Genomic DNA, 19,808 nt, shown 5'->3' with positions numbered 1-19,808 from the left:
TCATCACAGTGCACTTACACCAACAACTCCTATTTTGTTGGCTCTACAGTATCATGTATCATCTTTGATATATGTATTTCCAAATATATCCTCCTCTCACATCGCTGTAACCCAGACTACCAGAATGAGGTCATGAGAGCCACTCACATCAGTTAGATGCAGTTTACTCCGCTCTGCGTTACTTCACCTCAGATCATTTAGGCTTTTAGTGTCCATCATACTTAACCGTCACAACTGAAAGGATAAAAAGGGTAATGGAAGGTTTTGCCAAAAGAAAAACAGTTTGTTGGAGAAACCGTTAGAGGAGTGGCTTTTACACAGCGACAGAAAGATGGAGGGTGCGATGGGACCGATAAGAGCAGAGGGTGACGATGGAGGAGAGACAGAAAAATGGGGTGCGAGACACAAACACAAGAGACATAGACACTTATAGCAGCCTGAAAATAGAATCCAATTATAGACAGGGGGCAAAAAGAAAGATGAGAAGAGGGGAGAAGGAGGGAATGAGGAGTGAGGTAGTGATGAGCGTAAATGTGTTGTGGAGGAAGAAGTCACAGGCACGAGGTGCTAAAGGAAGGTGCAAAAGCATCACGAAGAACTGAAAATTAACTGTCTCATTCACAACGCGCTGTTTATAGACCCTAACTCATGTCATATGTCATGGCTGTGGGAAAGATGCAGTCGGTAACCAACATGCGGTTCACATTTCAGTCTAAATCTTAATTAAAAGAGCGAGTTCGCACGACATGAGGCATTACTTAAGTCAGTGTGAAAATGAGACTATTTCTGTATCTCGTGTTGGAGAGTACACTTGCAGGCATTGCAGTTCCTCACAGAAATAAATCATATTCTCCTGCAGATTCATACATGAGGCGCTATTGTGCAGCAGCTTGCCCACTGTGACAGCTGAAGGCTTGAGCCAGTGTGATACCGCTCCAGAAACTATTGTTATCGTCTCATGATGACGAGGGTTCACATTTCCTCAGTGCTCACACTATGATCTGTGGCCAAAATCTCACCTTGACACCTGAGCTGCTCTTTCCTCCCTGCTGAATGTGACCTGACCCCCCCCCCACTCAGAACTAATCATAGCTGTGGCCGAGGCACAAACCTGTAAGAATATGTCAAATGGAATAATTTAATGGATAAATATACAATTTGTATCTTCCTGATACTAATTCCGTTACCTTAACTTGCGTACTGGGTGATACCATTGGTATGAAATATTGCCAAATGACTGACTTATTTCTTGCTAACATGTCAGCTGTTTCGGTTCTTTCTCATATCTGTCGATGGTTGCAGATTCACAGTTTTGGATCGGACAGGTTGTGTGGATATGGAGCATGTGTTGTCGTTTTTGTGTCGAGTAATTGAGCAGAAAATAATATGGTAATAATGAGATATCGGTTCATTGCATACACTCGCATACTTGCCGACACATGATCTTGCATTTCAGGCTATATTGGAGGCATTTCCAACAGTGGTGTTGGAACAACTCTCGTAATAATGTGTTTTTATTCTGCTGCACAGTCACTGACATTTATTTTCTTTCTACCCGGGTTTGAACTCACTCGCTGGGTCTCAATCCTCCAGACTGCATGTGGCCCTGGACGGTCTGCCACCTCCCGGCCTTCACACCCTCTGACACCATGCTCTTCACGCTGTCACTGCAATAAGGACCCCCCCCATCATCCCCATGCCCAGTTGCTGCCCCCTTCTGACCCCCTGACACTGCCCCACTAAGAGAGAGAGACAGGGTGCGGAGGTCCCACAGCAGACAGAAGGTATAGAAGAGGGACAATAACAACAGGCAGAGGAGAAAAAGACCAAAGAGCGTGAGAAAAACAGACAAAAATACTCACACAGCCATACATAGGAAAATAGATTGAGCAACCACATGGCTAAGGAGGTGAGACAGATCAGTAGAGTGTGTGAATGGGCAGGTCTAGTTTTCCAGGCCAACAGAGAGGCAGGGATGAAAAGGTCTGTGTGGAGTCCAGTGGGGAGAAAGAGAGGGATTGGGGAGAGGAGAGCAGGGAGGAAGAGGAAGAGGAGATTTACAGGCAGCCTGTGGAGGATGGAAAACCAACAACAAGTCACTCCTTTGGGCCTGGAGGACCAATACTACAGCTGCCAGCATTCACTAGTGGCAACATTGTTCGGACGCCAGTGATTTGGGGCTCATTCTCTCATTCATTTAGGCATTTGGGCCTTGAGATGTGCTAGTATACAAGGAAATTGAATAGGAGTAACTTAGAGCAACTCGAGGAAGGCTTGTGCTGAAGTGCCTCACGAGAAAATAATCAACTCATTTTGGAAGTCATCCAAAGGGCCATTTGGTTAAATACAAGTGCATTTGCCCCGAAAAACATCAATTACAGTCTATTTTTAGATCCTAATGGCCAATATTTCATTGTTAAAGATCTGCTTGTCATCTGATAACCACTTAGCATCAATAACAGTAAACAGGAAGTAGTGAAATACCTACACCACACAGTAGAAAGGATCATAAGGGCAATCTAATCATATCGACCTCGCACAAAGGTTCAGAAATTAACCCGTGTTTGTACTTACAGTAAGAGCACTCGCCAACTCAGATTTCCTTTAAACTCTGGTTTTAGGTTTTGGGTTTAAAATGTCAAATCTACTGAAAGCAGTGATGATCACAAATAAAGCACAGTAGTGCCCTCTGGTGACATGACTACATTTCATTAAAATGCATGGTGCTCCTGCTCGGGGAGACATAAAATATGAGGCAGAGAGGACGCTGTCGTCTGGTGTGTAAGCGAGGGGGGGGGGGGGCTACGCTTGCATCATGTCGCTCTGAAGGTCACCTTTCACATTTAATTCTGACCAACTGACCTGACATGGATAAGTTATCAATCACAACAACAGCATGGATGACACTGCTGAAGCAACGGTCAACACAAGAGACACGGGCCTCATTCATCGAGCACAAGGTGAACGGCTTTCCGCTTTAAAAAGATGGGAAGACGTAAATAAATGGGACCATGAATCACTAAGATTATTTACAGGAATATAGCTTTCAGTTATCAATCCTGCTCCCGTCTGAACTGAAGTGATTTGTAAATGAAATATAGCCACAGTCTTGACATTTCTTTTTCATCACGAAGCTGTCGGATTGATCAACTCAAGTATAATATACTTGATGCACACATTAGAAAAATGGTTTATGTCCATCTGACATTTTTAAGTTTGTGTCTCTTGCTGATACAAGGTTTTTAAAGAGCTCAATATTGAAAAATTATAGTATTGAATGTCCAGTCCAATAAATCCTTAAACATGCAGATTGATGGTTTCCTGTGTGATGAATGAGGCCCGATGTCATTAGAAAGATTGAAAGCTGCTGATCTCGAGAGAATCTTAAGCAGGAAATAATTCCCAGCTGTGTGTTGGCTGTACCGGCATATTATTGGTTGGAGTCGAGAGGTCGTCCCATGTCTCTCCTACTTAAAAAATATCTTCATAATGTTTCCTATTTTTAAATGAATTTCCGAAAGTTTGCTGGCTCAAACACTACCGATAAAAACAACTTGTTTTAACATTACTGCAGTGAAGAGTTCATTTTTCACCGCTGCAAAGACAGGACCGGCTGAAAAACAGCTCTATGGACAATAAATTACATCCTTGAGTTTTTTTTTTTTTTTAAATGAACGTCTCAAACACACGCACTAGGGTATACAGCAGGTTTCCTGAGATCAGCAGCCATCATCTGCAGGCAGAGTTTCCAGACATTAATCCATATATCCACCGCCTTCATAAGCACTGCTGCCTCCCTTCTTCAGGCAATTTAACACATAGTCCTCAACAGCTAGGTCTATTAAAGATGACCAGTTATTAGACAGTGAATCAGACACATGCCTGGTAGCAGGATGTCTGGGCTTAGAGCCTCCTTGCGCCCAGGGGGAGATAGGTATGACCTTGCTACTGCTTTATTGGATTCAATTGCCTAGTGAGTGAGAAAAGGACTTTTATGGCATCAAGTAAAAAAACACTGTTACCTTATCTTCTGATAGACACACAGTTCAAGTGCTACAGCGTAAGTGCAGTACACATCAGATTTGGATGTTGGGATGGATGTAAACCACAGGTGAACACTGGCAACACACTGCAACCTGGTTTAACGGTCAACCCTCCACAACAACAACAACAACCGATCACACACGCAAAAGACGGGGAGATACACAGATTACGAAGAAGGTGGGTTAAAGTATACACCTGTCTTTTAAAAAGGAAAGCTACGAGGGTTGTCCGTCTCCATGGTTACAGCCCCATGGGAGAGAGGTGAGGTTAGAGGTCGGGAGTTAGTGGGACCGGCAGGGCTGTAGGGAGTGGGGGGGGGGGGCAGCTGAACATGCGCCTCTGTGTTTATTAGGAGGTGACGGGGATGTGAGGAGTAGCGGCAGAAATTAGCCCGGGGAGGTTACAGGGCTGTGCTGCTTTGACGCTGCAGTAATGGCCGAATTGCTGTTGTGGGTATGCTGTAATGTGCGTGTGTGACATTTCCTACACTCACATTTCCCAAGCAGACTATGAGTAATCATTAGTAACCATTTGTGCCCTCCAGTGTTCTGACATCGGGTGGGTTGTTATTGTTGCCGTTATTACTATTGTTGATGGAAATCGCATTAAACAACAATTTCAAGTCCAGAAATGTGTGGTTTGTGTATATTGCCACACTGTGACATTTATAGCATGGGCTTTTCTTTTTCAAAACGCCCTTGGCCGAACATCCCCGGTTACTCATGAGAACATTTTAGCCCAAGGAGAATAAAAATAATCAAGATTATGAAACTTGGTTGATTTAATTAGCTGTCAGACATTATAACATCCACATCTCATAGTTCAATTTGATGAGTGGCTTGTGGTGGTGCACAACTTGAAAACAGGGTGTTGGGGGTGGAGAGGAACAGGAAGGACATGCCTAAAGGAGAGGAACTAAGGAAGGACACTTGCCCCTGCCTCCTTACAGCCCTGCTCAGGGGAAAACTCTTACCAACCTTGGACCATGACTCACTTGAGTGTGAGGCGTGGATCTCCATATGGGGCATAGGGAGAAATGTTTAGTACGAACTCCTTGGGCGGATAGGAGCTCCACCTCTGCTGCACTGTGCTGCTGTCATTGTTATTCCAAAAGTCTCTGTCTAGATCACTGCGGCCAAAGAGAGAGACAGGTCAGAGCAACACAACTTTGACGGCCTCGGCACCAACCAGCCAATCGCAGCAGGCGTTCCTGCTTTGATGACATGGCTTAGTTTGAGGCAAATGGTTAGTGTCATACAGCTGCACTGAATGGGAGTTTCAAACAAAACAGGCCCAGATTAATGTCTATTTTTCCACCCGCACTTGACAAATGTGTGGTTAGATTTTAAAATAAGAAAGGGGCAGCCTGGGGGAAAAAAGGCATTTACAAAAGCTTTTTCATAAGAGCAATGGGCTGTAGCAAAGACACAGAGAGATAGAGGAGGAGAAGCAAGAAAAGAGGAAGTTATAATCTGATGAATACACACAGCATGTGATTACATTCTGTTCATCTAGCACGGCACCACTGATGAAACATATTAGAGTTAACATTAAGAAGTCAGGCCCCCATCCTCGGCGTGAGCAGTGAGAACACAAACGCATGAGACACAAGGCAGAGATATACATCGCAGACAGTTAAGTAGAGGAGGAAAAGGTGAGCAGAATCACTGATGTCATACAAGTCACACAGCAGAGGTCAGAGCTGCAGCACAGGGACAGAGCCGGAGAGAAGCCAGTGCACACAGAGAAGAAGTTTCAAGCTGAAATGACAAACTGAGCACACCAATGCTGCTGGAGCCAGTGAGAAAGAAAATGCTAAATTAAGATTCAAGGGAGCTCAAGTCAGAATACATTCACATTGTCCATCTTTAGTGCGTCCGTACAGAAAATGAAAAGTAAACAAAAGACATTCAGAAATAGCTGAAACAGCGGCAGGCTATAGAAGAGAAGGAGTGATGAGCAGGTTAATGGGAGGCATTTTGTAGAATTAAGTTGTGTGCTTAGCATTACAAAGCTGACATGTTCTGGTGCTGTAGCTCTCCTTTCCCAAGAACAGAAACCACTTTATTCTTAGTTTGAGCCCTGAAAGAAATGTTAAATCAAAAATATTCCCCAACATTTATTTCTCTAATGAAGGCACACAACTTTCAGCATTTTAAGCAATGCAGAGGCGCGGCTAAAGGCCTGCACTTAAGGGAGAGCTATCTCACAGCCCATAAGATAAGTGGGGCAGGCTCGTCCAGCCAAAAGCTTCACAGGTAAGATAATGCAAATGTGTTACTGATTAAATCACTAACCTTACGGTTAATGTCTACCCGAACATGCTCTTGTAGAGGTTGTGCTCTTCAAGATAAAACTACAGGCCTTCCTTTTCCGCCTTGTTTGTGTGTGATGTACATCATGGGAGTCGAAGCCGAACCAAAAAGGAGTTCATCATCACCAAATTATTCTACCCCAACCCGTTACCAGGCACTTACTTGATGGCTTTCTTCTCCCCTCGCCCACGTGCCGAGTCTGGAGTGTCTGCTGTCTCCACTCCTGGCTTATTCCTCTTGCCCTGGAGCAAAGTGGAGGGAGGAGATGAGAGAGAAAGCAGAGAAAGAAAAGGTTAGTTTAGATTTGTCCTTTGAAGCGGTGTTTTTGCTTTACTAATTTCAAGTGTAAATGCCTCTCCCATTATCTCAGGAACACTGTGCCATCAGTCCTTCGCCCGGTGGTCTCCTGATTACACTCCTCAAAGTCAAATCAAATCTGCTTTTGAGAGCCTTTTCTGACTACGATTATCATTCGCACCACCCTGAAATGTACATGGCAATTGCCTCTTTACGGTAAACCGCTGGGAACTGAAGAGAAGCATCGAGAAAGTCCTGCAGCAACCTGATTTCAAACAGCTAGAGCATGACCTGCTGTAACCATGGAAATAATAGCAATTTAAAGGCTTGGAAAAGTGAGGTCTGTTGGACTCATTCTTGTGGAAAAGCTCATTACAGTTAAAGGTGTTTCACATGTGTCACAATGCAAGTAATCTGTATTGACACTTTTGCTACAAGTGGGACAGGGAGGGGATCAGCCTTAAGCCGCCCTGCTCCACCCCGAATACCACGCATGATTCCTTGAAAGTGATGCTCTGATACACATCAAAAATGGGCAAAGATTCTGCGGCCCAGGAAATGAGTGGGAGGAAACCACACTAAGCTGCCACTTTGGCTTGGTGTGGACAATTGGATATTAAGTTGGATGGCAATTTGCTGTGGTAGGCTTGCTTGTTGTGGATTGAATGTGAAGCCTAAAACCAGTGATCCTGGATAGGCAACCCTGCTACCACTTTGCTTTTGAAAAGAGCCTTTATTATAAGCCTCAGTAGACCCAGGTAGAGTTCTGCTACATGTCCTTAATCCTAAAGACAGCATTATCAGGTTAGTGGGTTTTGTTATAGAATAAATATGTTGAATCAAAAGTCGTTTTTGCTGTGGTACAATTAGTTTCTCCATATGCTTGTGTTGTTCATGAGCATTGCTTGCATCCTACATATTGTCAAATCAGTCTCTGGTACATAACCTCTAGCTGATTGCCTCTGAGTTTTTTTCCCATCTTTACTGCTTGGCTCAATTGGTTTGTGTTTATGAAGACAGGTTGAATATGGGCTGTTGTAAATGCTGTGCATATGCCGCAGTAAACAAGTGGTCAGAAATATATTTGCTGGCCACACTTTCTCTCTGTGCTAAAAGCCACTTGAGTGGAAGACTTCTTCTTCTACCGACCGCCTGTTGTTCGTTAAGCCTGTGGGTGGCTGTTCTGGGAAAGGAAAACAAAAGAGCAATCAGAGTTAAGTCTGCAGAATTGAGAATGGTAAAATCCTCTTCCTATATAGCCACCTAGCTCCATTTATAATTAAAAGCCACACAAAAAATGGAAAAACGGAAATATTTCGAATCAATAGTTGTTTGTTGTCTTTTGGTTTTAGATGATTTGTTTGGGGCTCTGTTATTATGCAGATGACAGCATAGAGGCAGACTGGAAACTAGGCGAGAGAAAAAGGGTGTGACATGCAACAAAAGTCCCAAGGCCAGTCTGACCCGGGAAGTTGCAGTTTAACGGCATGCGCTGTAACAATTTGGCTATAGGCGCTCCAAGAGTTTATATTTCTGTGAATAGACAGGAAAAACAACAGGCAGTCTGGAGAGGATATCTCCCCTCAGGTGGCTTGAAGCATACGAGCAAGAGTGGCTTGCAATCATATTTCTGCCACTTGTCCACTGCAACATACGCAGCATTTACAACTGCCCATATTTAACATGTCTTCATAAACACAAAGCCATCGAGCCAAGCAGTAAACATGAAGAGAAACTCAGAGAGGCAATCAGCTAGAGGTTATGTACCAGAGATCGAATGTACTCAGATTTATGTAGGATGCATGCAATGCTTATTAATAGCACAAGAGTATAATAAAGCAAGTAGTGCTACAGCCTTGATTTATTTCTAATATTTGCTGTTCTCGATTTCTTTTGAAAACGTATCATACTGGTAATCTGAGTTCAATGTAGTGGTAATTTATAACAATTATAAATTACAGTTTTTCTTTAAAGTTTATATACTGAGCAGGCAGAGTAGACTCCATTATGTCCAGCTAACACGGATATCATTTCCAACTGCTGTCCACACATTGTGGCTCTTGATATTATTAAACCTGCTACAAAGCCAGAGTTGACAATAGCCCTGCTGAACAAAAATGATAAAGCCCACAATGGCACTACCGAGCTAAAAAATAATATCCATCACACACAAGAAAACAAAACCACTCATCTGTTGTATAATCATCACCAACCTGAAATAGAAAGGTCAACAAATGAATAAACATAGCTCTGACAGGAGCGACTAGTTAAACAGCTGCACACAAAAGATGTGTGTGTTAATCAAACGCATACTTGTAGATTAACAGTGTCTTTATTAACCATAACTGAACAATTCACAAATTGATGGACACAATTTAGGATCTTTTTTTGTCTGTTTTCCGCTATAATAGCCGTATCGTTGGACTGAAATCATGGATGAATACATTAAAGGTCCCATTCATGCTTTTCCGGTTATTACCCATCCCCTTGTGTGTGATGAAGGTTTGTATGCATGTAAACGGTCTGCAGAGTCACAAACCCTCAAAGTACACCAAGTAAAACTCTAACACAGAAAAGACCTGTCTATGCTGCCCCAAAACGCCTCGTTGGAGATTTCTCTTTTTACATTGTTTTCTTCTTAGGTACAGTGACGTGCCCATACCCAAATGGACCCATTGCGTGGAGCTCCTCACACACACACACACACACTCTCTCGGCGGCGAAACTGGTGACTCGCTGGGGGGGGGGTGCTAGTGGAGCTTACACTGTAGGTGCGCCGCTTTTTGGGGGGTACGGGGGGGGGTTTGCGGGTGCTAGTGGAGCCTCGCAGATGGGGGTGCTGCAGCCCCCTCAGCATCCCCCCCTTCCCCCGTCCATTCGCGATGTCTCGCTGTCTCGCAGACCCCACGCAGTATTCTCATCTGTTTGTCCTTACTGGTGTCATTTTCTGGTTGCCAACTCCAGTGTAACACATAATCACTGATGTTCCGCTGTAACGGTGGTGGACTCATCAGAACAGAGTGGGCGAGCTGACCAATCCAGAGCACAGTGGGCTCACAGGGAGGGGGGGGGGGGGCAGGAGCTCCAACAAGTCGTTTAGGACAGAGCGTGAATACACATACTATACAGAGATGCTGTATGAGAAACCAATGTGAGTTTGGAAAATTGCACAATATACATCTATTCTAGTATACCTCAACAATGGAATTATGATCAGTAGAAATGGCCATGTCATGGGACCTTTGAATTGTTTACCCCATTTTGAGTACACAAAGATGCATACAATGCACCACTAAAGCTTCAAAGCATCCACAGGAGGTAGACGTTTCACAATAAATACTGCATTCTTGTACGTCAATTTCAGGGGATTAAAAACGTTCTGAATCTCTGTCATGCGGGGAAAAGCTATCAAAGGAAACTCATGTATCATTCAATGCTATCGTAAAAATGTCAGGATGGTGGGAAGACAGTGGATGAGCGAGCGTCCAGAGGAGTGAGAGCTGAAAATAGAAACCAACTGTAATGGAAAAAAGAAAGAACAGAAGGAGTGAAAAACAAGGACAGTGCAGGATGGTGTGAGAGACAAAGAGATGATGGGGAGAGGCAGGTGTGAAAAGTGAACTGAGGGAGACAGTGAGTGACAGGAAGTCCCCGGTGCATTGGATGTGGAAACCAGAAATGGATGGGCATCGAATCCCATGATCCTCATTTCCATGCACACAAATACACAAAGAATTACACAGCTTCAAACCATATTCTCCACCTTTCCATCAGCTCATTCACAAGAGTAAATCACAAACACTCTGCTTCTATCCTTAGGGGAGGTGTGGAGGCTGCAAGGATCCATGGTGATGAACATAACAAAGCTCTCCATCTCTAAAGATAAGAAGATGCGATAGAGAAGCTCAATACCCCCAAATGAGGGTTAAAGCATACCAATGGAGGAGTGAGCAATTTCCCCCTCATCCTCTGCTCAAATACCCTTGAAAATACTTATGATTAATTTATACCAGACGTCTTTGTTAGGCGTCAAATGGCTTCACATGATTACAGTATTCAGTGCTGTCTGGCTCTGATCCATGAGTTCAAAATAGCTCCAACTGATACAGTGAACCAATTATGAGACAAAGTGCAGCAAGTCTCATTTAGAAGAAAAAAAACAACAACCAACTAACATTTTTTCTTAATCAAGCCCCAACAGAGAGAGTTATAAACGGCATAGTCTGAGCAGCAGATGAGCAGGTGTGTCGCAGCGAGAGATTCAACAAAGGGAGGGGGCTCGAAAATGCTGGAATTAAGCTTTTATTTATCTGCAAATTTGAAATAATGGTTTATAAAGCTTTCAGCATCAAAAGTAAACTATTACTGTTGGCCAAATAAATATGGATCGAGCCTCTATTCAAGCCGTTCAGCCTTCACGAGCACTTTTGTGTTTACTAACATCACTGGTGGAAGTAAATCTTTAGCTGCATCAGAGATGTTTAATAATTTAGACTCAGTAGTTATTTTAAAAGATTTCCTGTATTTGCAGTCCAGGTTATAATCTGTATATATAGTCTTATAATAATTTTCTCACGGTGGCTATTTTTTGCACACTTTATTGTGTTGTCGATGATATTTGAAATTGCCTCTTTTTACACTCACAAACCCAAAATGACAAAGTAAAGACATGTTTTTTTAGGAATTTGTGCAAAAAGATCTAAAACTGAAATCGTTCACATTTAAGTATTCAGGTCCTTTGCTGTGGCACTCAACATTTTGGTCAGGTGCTTCCTTTTTTAATTATCCTTAAGATCTATTCAACTTGATTAGAGTCCAGATGTAGCAATTAATTAAATTGTTCGGGATAAAAACCAAGCCATGAAGTCCAAGGACCTCCACTTAGAGCTCTGCCAAACAAGTGTGACGAGGCCGAGAACAAAGCAAGGGTATACAATCAAAAGCTTTGAGTGTTTCCAGGAGCAGGGGGAAAGGTGAAATATGATGGTGACAATATTATGCTTTGGGTAAGCTTCTCAGAGGCAGGGACACTGGTCAGAATTCAGGGAAGGCCGAATGCAGCCAAATAGAGAGGTCAAACCTGCCTTAGAGCTCACGTGACCTAAGACTAGGGCAACAGTCCCCTTTTCATCACGACAATGACCAAAAGCAAACAGCCAACAAGTGGCAAGGGTCGTTTCGGGAGAAGACTGACTGTCCTTAAGTGGCCCAGCCCAGAATTTAACATCATAAAACGTCTGTGGAGAGACCCAAAGATTGCATTTCAGACGCTTCCCATCCAATCTGAACCAACTTGAGAGGATCTGCCAGGAAGAATGGGATCAACTTCCCAAATCCAGGTGAGCAAAGCTCGTAGAGACTTAGCCGAGAACCTGAAGCTGTCACTGCTGCCAAAGGGGCTTCGACTAAGTACTGAAAGAGTCTGAGTACTTATGTAAATTAGATATTTTAGTTTTTGATTTTAATAAATTAGCAGACATTTCTAAAAATACGTTTTCACTTTGTCATTACAGGTTATTAAGCATAGATTGATGGAACAATGGCATTTTCTTTCATTTATAATTACATGTACAAGATAATAAAGTGTGCAAAAGTAAAGGGATCTGAGGCACATAGATTGTGCCTGAATACTTTTCTGAAGTTTTAATAGTTTATAATATAACACACTTGTTGGAAACTAAATGTCCTTAAGTATGCAAACAGTAATTCAGTGATCCTTTTCAAGGAGGCTCCAGATTATTATTATTATCATTATTACAGGAGCAAAGTCATATGACCATGTTATATTGCGACAGAGTCTGTTTTTGTGCATATGCCAAATATAGTATATATATAGTAATATACCAGTTTTAAAAGGCAGATACAAATAATCAGAGAATGCCAACGTGTAATTCAATAGAGCATGGACAAAAAAACATATTTTTGTCTTTTCCCCTTTTTCTTATGAACAAGGGTTGATGAAAATGTACTAAAGTTCTTTTTTTTTAACTGAATGAAAGCTTCACACGGTAATTAAAGTATGTTGACGAACAGGGCTGAAATATGCTGAGCCTTCAAACGTGCTGATTGCCCTAATAACCACCACAGATTTTGGTGTGTAGCTGATTCAGTGATTTGTAAAGAAGTCCCAGTGGATGTATTAAGAGAGGAAGGGGGCCCGCTGAGGCTCCGTTTGAACTGGGCCCAGATTCTTTGCTAGGGGGAGGGCAGATGAGAGAGAAAAGACTTGGACTGCCCGGGGTGACGCTGAGGGTTTTCTTGAAGAATCCAGACATGAGAGGAGACAGAGTGAAACTACCACTCTCTCTGTCTCAGTTGGCAGAGCGCTGCCTTCCAACACCCAGCTGTGTTTGTTTGCTGTGAATTAGCAGGCAGCGAGAGTCTACATGCTCGCTCAATATTACCCACATCACACCATAATTAGAGAGGAGTGCACTATTAAAATGGTCGTCCGCTGCTAAATCATCAGGCGATCATTCGCTTTCAACATCTGTCACAACCATTTTTTTTTTATACCTGTGTTCTCGTGTAGTATTTGCTGACATTGAGATGCATGTAATCACAGAGACATAAAATTAACATAGCACCAGGAAGACATCACTTAAATGTGACAGGTCGAGGTTTAAGACCCACATTATGTGCTATTACTATAATATTCCCACAGTTGTGACAATTACATAATTATTGATTTGCACATCTTCTCTCTCCTCTGATAACCATGATACTCTGAACATCTGCGAACTCATAACTCCCAGTAAATGCAACCAAAATACTGAAGGTTGTTGATACAAGCCCAACAGGGGATCAAATCAGGCTGTGAATCTGGTCAGGTCCAATATCAACCCCGCTCACAACTATGTCACGGATCAAACGGCACAGGGCTCACAGGAGCAGGCAGAGGGTTTCTGAATGCCAAACAGCCACTGCTGCTCAAACAGATGTTAGCTGCACCACCTCTGATATCTGAAAATCCCACCCACCACACCACACTACACGAGCCCCTGCTGACAATCATCAGCTCCACGACACAGCAGCTTACTCACAACGTGACCATTTGTTTGGTTTCGCTGTCGCTGCCGTTACGTCCTTTGTCTCTCATTTCAGGATATGAAACCAAACAAAATAAATCAATTCAGAAGAATACTGGCTGTGAAACCTGAGTAGGAATGTGCTTGTGAAAATGATATTGTCTAAGCGCATAATTTCAAAAAATCTCACGCTGATGCTTTATAAACATCAATAAGCAAACTTAGCAGGCAGCAGAAAGGGACAATAGCATTTAATGCTTGGTTTTTCCAAAGGGGTTGGATAACAGAAAGGCAAGCAGGAGGGAGGCTTCAGGATGACTGCACATGACGACTTTTAAAATAAAATCCATCGCACTGGTTGCCAAAGTTAAAACACCGAAAGCAACACTCACCCAAAATGTCTTGTCTATTAACCTATGAATCATAACCAAAACTGGCATGGGCCCACTCGCAACTGACACGTGAAGCTTGAGGCAAACATTGGTTCTTATGAAAGCTGACACTGTCAAAGAGTACACTCGGAAACATAAAAAAATTGCTTGTTGTAGCTTTATGTGAAATGAGCATTAGCCACTGTGCATGTTTTTACCTATAAATACGATTTCTGTGTTGATAAGAACAACCTTCATAGATTCGAAGTATGCTAGATACAGTATGCATCTATAGGCATCCTATTTGAACATTAACGGGCGTATGCAAATTATTCTGTATACATTCTACTCAAGTGTTCAGGGAATATAGAGCTACCATGGAAAATAACAGAGATCAAGGGAAGTGAGAGAGCGGAGACAGTTTCTGCAACACGAACAGATTGTGTAGCTGCCGCGCCTTCATGGTTGTTAGTTATATATAGAATACATCACACAAATTGTTTTAAATAAGATTAACAGTATTTATGCATTGTCAAATTGTTGTGCATCATCAATAACACGTTTATCATCTTATAAATGACAACCGTTTATCTCTGTCACACTTTATTATTGTTTACATTAGGCAGCTGTGTTTAATGTGGTTTCACACCAGTGGGCGGCTGACATTTTCCCCAAAGTAAGTCGTCCAAAGAGACTACAAAGAGGCTTAATTAACATCTTAATGCCACTCTGTGTTACCCCCCGCCACCACACACACTAACGCAAGCACACACCATGAAGTACCCAGGGTAAGATGCACTGATAAGAAATAAAGACATGCAAAAACAGCATCTGAATAGAAGCACATCATGTGTGAAGTAGTCCAGTCAAAAAATATAGATTTTTCGCTACATATCCAATCTGAATATCTGAAAGGTTTTCAATACTCATTTTCCGCACTATTGTCTCTCTGACAGCGAGCTAACACTCTCGCTGCAGGGCCCCGCCTCCTCTCACTCAAGCAGTCTGCCTGCTGTCACTCGTCTAATTCACCCGGGTGGATATCATATATTTATAACAGTATTTTTTTTTACCAGCACTTTATTACCCAACAAATATGTGACAAAATAAGAGGCTTTTGGACATGTTTACTACCTCAAGAAGAATATTGTTGTGATTAATGCATACAAGTTTTAGATATTGTTAATGTTTACTAAATTCTGCTGTTTTGTGCTACCAGCACGCTAATCTGTTATGTTATTCAAAATCTCTTTTAATTAAAATATGAAATATGTTTGCCCTTAATTTTCTGTAAATCTATTTGTGTGCTATTGAAAATACTGTTGAACATGTCATTTGATTGAAATGGAAATTAATTGCCACACATGTACACCGTAGCACACACTGTGAAATAAAGCCTCTGGATTTAACCCACCCTGGTATTTGGTTCAAGGACACCTGCACATTGCCCAGGAGGTGAACTGGCACACTGTGTCAAGTCCCAAAGCACCCGTCCACACTGCATACACGGTCTGATCCAATCTTGATCAGGGCACCCTCGGGGTCCAGAGCAAAGTCTCTGTCGACTGAGCTACGACAACAATATATTGTATACAATCAAGGAGTCCAGTATTGCGACAACATTGGTGCAAGGAAGTGGTTCACCGAGGCCTTCCCAGGCTCATAAGGCCGATATATTGTCATCCTATACCAGGCCGCCCTGCTCTGAGTCTGCCGCGCGACACTGTCACAGGATGGAAATAAGATCCATTTACAGAAGTGCTCCGGAGAGGACGCAGGGCACTTTCCAAAGTGCTGGCTGCAGAACTACCTTCATCCACAGCTGGAACCCAGGAGTCATTCACTGGTCCATTTACTTCAAAGTGGAATATCAAATATAACAAAAAGACGGTGCTGTAACACTATCCCATTTCTGCACAGATCATTTCCTCCCTGGTTCGTATACGTTCTAACGACATCGAAGAGTAATCTAAGTACAGTCACCTTCTGGGGATTCAAGCAATGTATATTACTTAAAGTAGAGAGGCATGTGGTGTGAGGAGCCCGCTGCAATGCCAAGTCCTGCCATCTGTGGACCAATAAGTTTCACAGCAGTGTAATGGTGAGCTGAAACAAGTTTCGAGCCAACATCACACTTAAAATATGTGACCTGTGTTCCTGGGTTGTACAAGCACAGGATGATTCAGAAATCAATTAAGTTTAAAGGCATGCAAATCTAAAAGAAATCAGTCAAGTGAAGTGGCACTGGGCCATCCAGCTCTGTCAGACTAATGAGTGGTTGCCTCTCTTTAATCAATCACATTTCATACCACATTATCACAATGACATGCCCTCTATTAGAGGTCAGTGTGCTGGATCTGTGTTCTGTTTCTGCTCACTGAGTGGACTGGTACTGGTCTCGCATCAGTTTATGTAGACACTGATGCAACTGTTGATTTTTTTTTACAGTAAAGTAACGTAGTTGTGAAAATGTAATAGGTAGAGCTTTTAAGTATCTGTACTTAACAAAGGTTAGTAAAGTCCAGCATTCAAAATCTTATTTAAGTGAGACACAGGAACATAATGTACTATTTTACAACATTCTGTGTTGTGTTAAATTCACGTCATTACAGCCAAAAGTATAGTGCAGATTAAAGTAAAACGAGTAGACTTACATATTGTATAAAAAGGAAGGCACACGTTATAATTAATAAAACACTAAGTAAAAACGAATAACAGATAAGTATACCATGGTGAAAAAAACAAAGTAGTAGTATATCTTGGTACCACTTTACAATAAGACTACCCTTATAAAGGGTTTACGAATAGTTTGTAATTCATTTATTAATTAGGTTGTGAACACTTTATAAATCATTAATAAGCTTTTATAAGACATGAAATAAACAGGGCAACTGTGACTGGTTGCTTGCCAAATAGTGAGCCCACATTTATCTGTACTGCTAAGCCTTATATTGGCTACTTAGCTTACTTGTCTTCTTCATCAGCTAGCATCCTTGGTATCTGTTGTTCACTGAGTTGATTCTCGCTAAGTAGCCAATATAAGGCTTACCCCTAGATTCCACCGGGTCCGTCTGCGCCGCGTTACGGCTGCGCTGCGGTTTTGGTCCGGCCTCCTCCGGCGTCATACCCTACCAGGCGCGTTTCAGAAGCATTTCAGAAGCGGAGAGTCTTGCCTGCCAGCTCGCAGTTTTTGTTGATTTGGGCATATTTCCTGGACAGGCTACTTTGTACAGACAAAGTTAATAATAACTGTAATATTCCAGTTATAAACGACATGAATCAAAGATGTGTTGCTGTATTTTAGTGGTAAAAAAAATGCATTCATCATCATAATTATTCTATATATATAATTTACACAGTGCCTGTAAACCGGAGGAGAACGCTGGCATTTCTCCTCCTACTTGAAAGACTACGGAGGGATAGGGTCTGCAAAATTAGTTTGTGTGTGTGTATATATATAGGTCTATATAGCTCTGAACGTTCCACTTCCTGCCTGCCCGACCTTACGTTACGGCTGCGCCGCGACAAAAATAGGATTCGATCCTAATTTTAGAAAAGCCCTGCGCCGAGCCGCTTCTGGGACGCTTCTGGGACGCGTCTGAGCCGTAACGCGCCGCGTGTGGTGGAATAGCACCCATTGACTAGAGTGGCCACGATCACCTTGAGCACCACGGCGCAGCCGTAACGCGTCCGTAACGCGCCGCAGACGGACCCGGTGGAATCTAGGGGTAAGTCATCTTGCCAAATAGTGAGCCTGTGTTGATGTATGAAAACTATGTTAGAACTGGTTTATAAATGGTTCTTAATGATTAATAAAGTGTTTACAACCTCATTCATAACCTAATTATAAACCCTTTATTAATCCTTTATAAGGGTAGTCTTATTGTAAAGTGGTAACATATCTTTTTTAAAGAGACCATGTACAAATATAGAAGTAGCTGGTCATGTTTACAGATTGTAAATAAATTGAAAGAAAGAAAGCGTACATTGCACATGAGGGTATATTGTACAAAGTTTTATATTTACAGGCAGCATTATTGCACATATTACAGTCCTTGTGTGAGGTGCTCTACCATGAGCCGTGGTGGTTATAGTCTGACTGCTGCAGGGATAATAATAATATTAATAAGTGAATCACTATTGTGAAAGCATCACTATTGTTGGTTAGCCTTGTATTGTATTTCAACTACCACATTTTCTGCCGGGTAGCTTCACCTATAATAATATATCATATTGTTTAAGTTGATTTAATTGTGTGTATTACAAACACTTGACTACATTTTGCTGCTACAGTATATACCTACTATAAGAAATTTGACTTGAGTATTGAATGCAGGGTATTTTACTTTCTCCAGTGGTTATATGTCTTCATGAATAATTGGTGTTTAATTCTCAGTTTAATAATACAGAACACAATATTTGCACAGTTATTCATAATTTTTGAACACATTGTTGCTTCTCCAATGCACCAAAGTGTCTTTCTCAAGGATACTCACAGCAGACAATGTTTATTAAGGTTCTCTGATTATTAAAGCATGTTAAGATGGCAGCTAATGTGTGTCCGTGTGTGTCTGTGTTCATTTGTGAGTGAGTGAGTGAGTGAGTGAGTGAGTGTGTGTAAACTCACCAGCTTGCGTTGACACCAACCACAGACGCCACAAAGAGCCACCAGCCAAACAGTACACACTGTCACTGCGAGGGAGACCAGGAACACACTGAGGGACACTGAGCCTGCACACACAAACACATGAGTAAAAAGTGTTATGTTTTTTTGCTACAGAGTTATTTTTCTATATCGTGTCTGAAATAAAAACATGGGATTTTGTGCAACAGAGCTGATTGCATGCCACAGTAAATCATGTTGTCAGAGGAACAACCTAAAACAAGGCGCTCCCTCCTCCACATCTAATTGAATAACAAAGCTGAGCTTCCATTTCTACATTTTATCATAAGAAGCTGAAAAATACAATCTCATCACAACTCCCTCCGAGTCGCGGCATTTCAATACCTTTCCAATAAGGGTTGCAGCAAGCCATCACTCAGTTGCACACACATCACTGTCATGGTGTCACAGCTTGTTAACTGACAGGCTGGAAGTCAAGGGGGGGAGGGAGGAGAGGGAGAGGGGAGTGGAGGAGGGGAGGCCAGGCTGACAATACCATAGAGCTCATGATTAATGGCTATCAGTAGATGCCGAGTGAGAGAGGTGGATCTGGAAGATAGTCATAAAAAACCATCATCTAACGCTGAGGAAGTGTGTGAGAGACAATTCACACCTGTGCGCCTGTGTTTGTTTACACGCTGGTTAGGATACTGATACAATAAGTGGATCTAGACTTTGCGATTCACGTTTCACACGTTGTAACAATTCAAAGGCCTTCACTTTTGAGGACAAGGATATAAAGCCTCATTGAGCTTTGATATTTGAGAAGCGGGGATGATGCAAATGTATTCAAATTTGTGAATTCCTTCTAACAATTCAGATTCCTAAATATACAGTGATAAACGGGTGTCAGGATGCATTTTCACACCGCTGAGTGACAAACACCCATGCCTTCCTTTCAATAACTGGGTTTGTTTTCTCCCCAATTGCTGTCTCCTTCCCTTCCTCTGCTTGTCACAACTGGCCTTTTCATCTCACTCCTCCATCAGATCTTTGCTTTATTCTCCAACTCGGCATGTCCTCTGGGAACAGACTCGCTCAAAAAGGAAAGAACAGTGGTGACTGAAGTTGTTTTGATATGGAAAATAAG

At 42.2% G+C, this 19,808-nt stretch overlaps 1 protein-coding gene across 2 annotated transcripts in view; it reads right to left on the bottom strand.

Annotated features, from left to right (window-relative positions):
• Positions 1–19,808, bottom strand: part of syt7a (synaptotagmin VIIa) — a 75,820-nt gene that overhangs the window by 20,829 nt on the left and 35,183 nt on the right. Inside the window, exons 2-5 of one of the 2 annotated variants that reach the window (XM_034141213.1) lie at positions 18,683–18,786; positions 6,522–6,601; positions 5,039–5,173; positions 1,572–1,739 (exon numbers count right to left, since the gene is read on the bottom strand). In XM_034141213.1, coding sequence (XP_033997104.1) covers positions 1,572–1,739; positions 5,039–5,173; positions 6,522–6,601; positions 18,683–18,786 — 487 coding nt within the window. The remainder of the gene's footprint in view (positions 1–1,571; positions 1,740–5,038; positions 5,174–6,521; positions 6,602–18,682; positions 18,787–19,808) is intronic. The other variant, XM_034141214.1, reaches the window with a different exon arrangement.

Source organism: Trematomus bernacchii, unplaced genomic scaffold (assembly GCF_902827165.1).
Source record: "Trematomus bernacchii unplaced genomic scaffold, fTreBer1.1, whole genome shotgun sequence".
In the NCBI taxonomy this organism is placed as follows: Eukaryota; Metazoa; Chordata; class Actinopteri; order Perciformes; family Nototheniidae; genus Trematomus; species Trematomus bernacchii.
The sequence above is the reverse complement of the archived record's forward strand: the minus strand, read 5'-3'. Positions and strand labels throughout refer to the sequence as shown.